General features: G+C 37.0%; 1 protein-coding gene across 1 annotated transcript; it reads left to right on the top strand.

The window, feature by feature from the left end:
• The first annotated feature begins 30 nt into the window (after positions 1-30).
• Positions 31-1,448, top strand: LOC107576610 (F-box DNA helicase 1-like). The gene is made up of 5 exons (XM_016262757.1): positions 31-281; positions 418-504; positions 693-829; positions 965-1,061; positions 1,273-1,448. Exons 1-5 carry the CDS (start codon positions 230-232, stop codon positions 1,446-1,448), a joined length of 549 nt encoding a protein of 182 aa, XP_016118243.1. The 5' UTR covers positions 31-229.
• Positions 1,449-1,464: the final 16 nt, after the last annotated feature.

Here is a 1,464-nt window from a genome sequence, read left to right as displayed (position 1 = left end):
CAGCGACTTAAGACTGGTTTTGTGGTCCAGGGTCACATATCAGTTTACATCGGTGAATGCAGCTTGTGCTTTTGGAAATGTTGTTACTAAATTGTAAACAAATATTACAATCAATTAGTTTGGGTCTTTGCACTTTTTTGTCAGTGTTATTTTGTGACAAAAACAAACCACATTAATAAATCTTTCTCTCCAGGCATTTTCTGGTGCCGCACAGAAGATATGGGACCAAATGGTAGAGCTGAAGTCCAGAAAAGAGAGAGTGTACAACATGACCCATGATGGTAATCACCAAAATTTGGATTTATCAGATATTTAAACTCCAACTAATTTAGCAATAAACCCAAAATCTGCTTTCATATTTTTCTTAGATGTTGCATCTATGGTTCATGTTGTTTTTCCTTTGAATGTTGTTAACAGGATACCTCAAACTCTGGCAGCTGAGTAGACCACAGCTGGACCGATATGATGCCATATTTATTGACGAAGCTCAAGACTGCACACCAGGTTAAAATAAATCTTGGTTTGGTAATTTCATCTAGATTTAGGTCATTTAAGGTAGCATTAAATTTTGTTTGATATTGTTTTTATTTTATTTTATTATGCTGTATTAAAGAGCTGAATTTTGTGGTTTCAGATTCTGTAATGTGTTGTTGACTATAATGTGTTCTGTTTGTGGTCTTTGATTTTTCCAGTCGTCATGGGCATTATGCTCTCTCAGAACTGTGGGAAAATCCTGGTTGGAGATCCTCATCAACAGATTTACACTTTCAGAGGAGCAGTCAATGCTTTGCACGCGGTTCCTCACACACACATCTACTATCTCACACAGGTACAAACAAAAACACAGGAAAATGAAATTACAGATAATATTTGTAGAGGAAGTGGGCCACACATAATTCTACCACTGTGATAAACATGTTTGTGGGTAAATATGTTCTGATATGACCACTCATATTTTTCACAGAGCTTCAGGTTTGGATCTGAAATCGCATACATTGGTGCTGCAATATTGGACAGCTGTAAAAAAGTGAAGCAGATATTGGTTGGTGGGAATCAGGATGGTAAGTTTAAGAATTTATATTTAGGCAATTATGATTATTATTATATTTTTGCAAATATTATTATTAATAGTGGTAGTAGTAATGTGAAATTGTTTTAATACGGTTGAATAAAAATGCTTAAAGAAACGCTAACCCTGTTGTTGTTGTTTTTTGTCTTTTTAATTGAAGTATGAACCTGGCAATAATAAAAATGCTATGTGTCTGTTTTCAGGGAGTGTTCGAGGGGAGGACACACAAACACTGCAACATCTGAAGTTGGGACAGAGGCTGCCAGAAGGGAGCGTGGCCATTCTGAGCCGCTGTAATGTCACAGTTTTCAGCGAGGCTGTCCGACTCACAGACGTCAACCCCACCTGCAAGATCTACATTGTGGGAGTGAGTACATGAAACATTTGTCCAACCT

This window comes from Sinocyclocheilus grahami, unplaced genomic scaffold (assembly GCF_001515645.1).
Source record: "Sinocyclocheilus grahami isolate Dianchi unplaced genomic scaffold, SAMN03320097.WGS_v1.1 scaffold4020.1, whole genome shotgun sequence".
Classification (NCBI taxonomy): Eukaryota; Metazoa; Chordata; class Actinopteri; order Cypriniformes; family Cyprinidae; genus Sinocyclocheilus; species Sinocyclocheilus grahami.
This window is presented reverse-complemented; position numbering and strand designations above follow the sequence as displayed.

Excerpts from the sequence above, each read along its gene's own strand:
- LOC107576610 (XM_016262757.1), top strand. The coding sequence starts at position 230 with ATGGTAGAGCTGAAGTCCAGAAAAGAGAGAGTGTACAACATGACCCAT. Across the intron at positions 505-692 it reads AGCTCAAGACTGCACACCAG|TCGTCATGGGCATTATGCTC; the intron begins GTTAAAATAAAT and ends TGATTTTTCCAG. Across the intron at positions 830-964 it reads ACATCTACTATCTCACACAG|AGCTTCAGGTTTGGATCTGA; the intron begins GTACAAACAAAA and ends TATTTTTCACAG.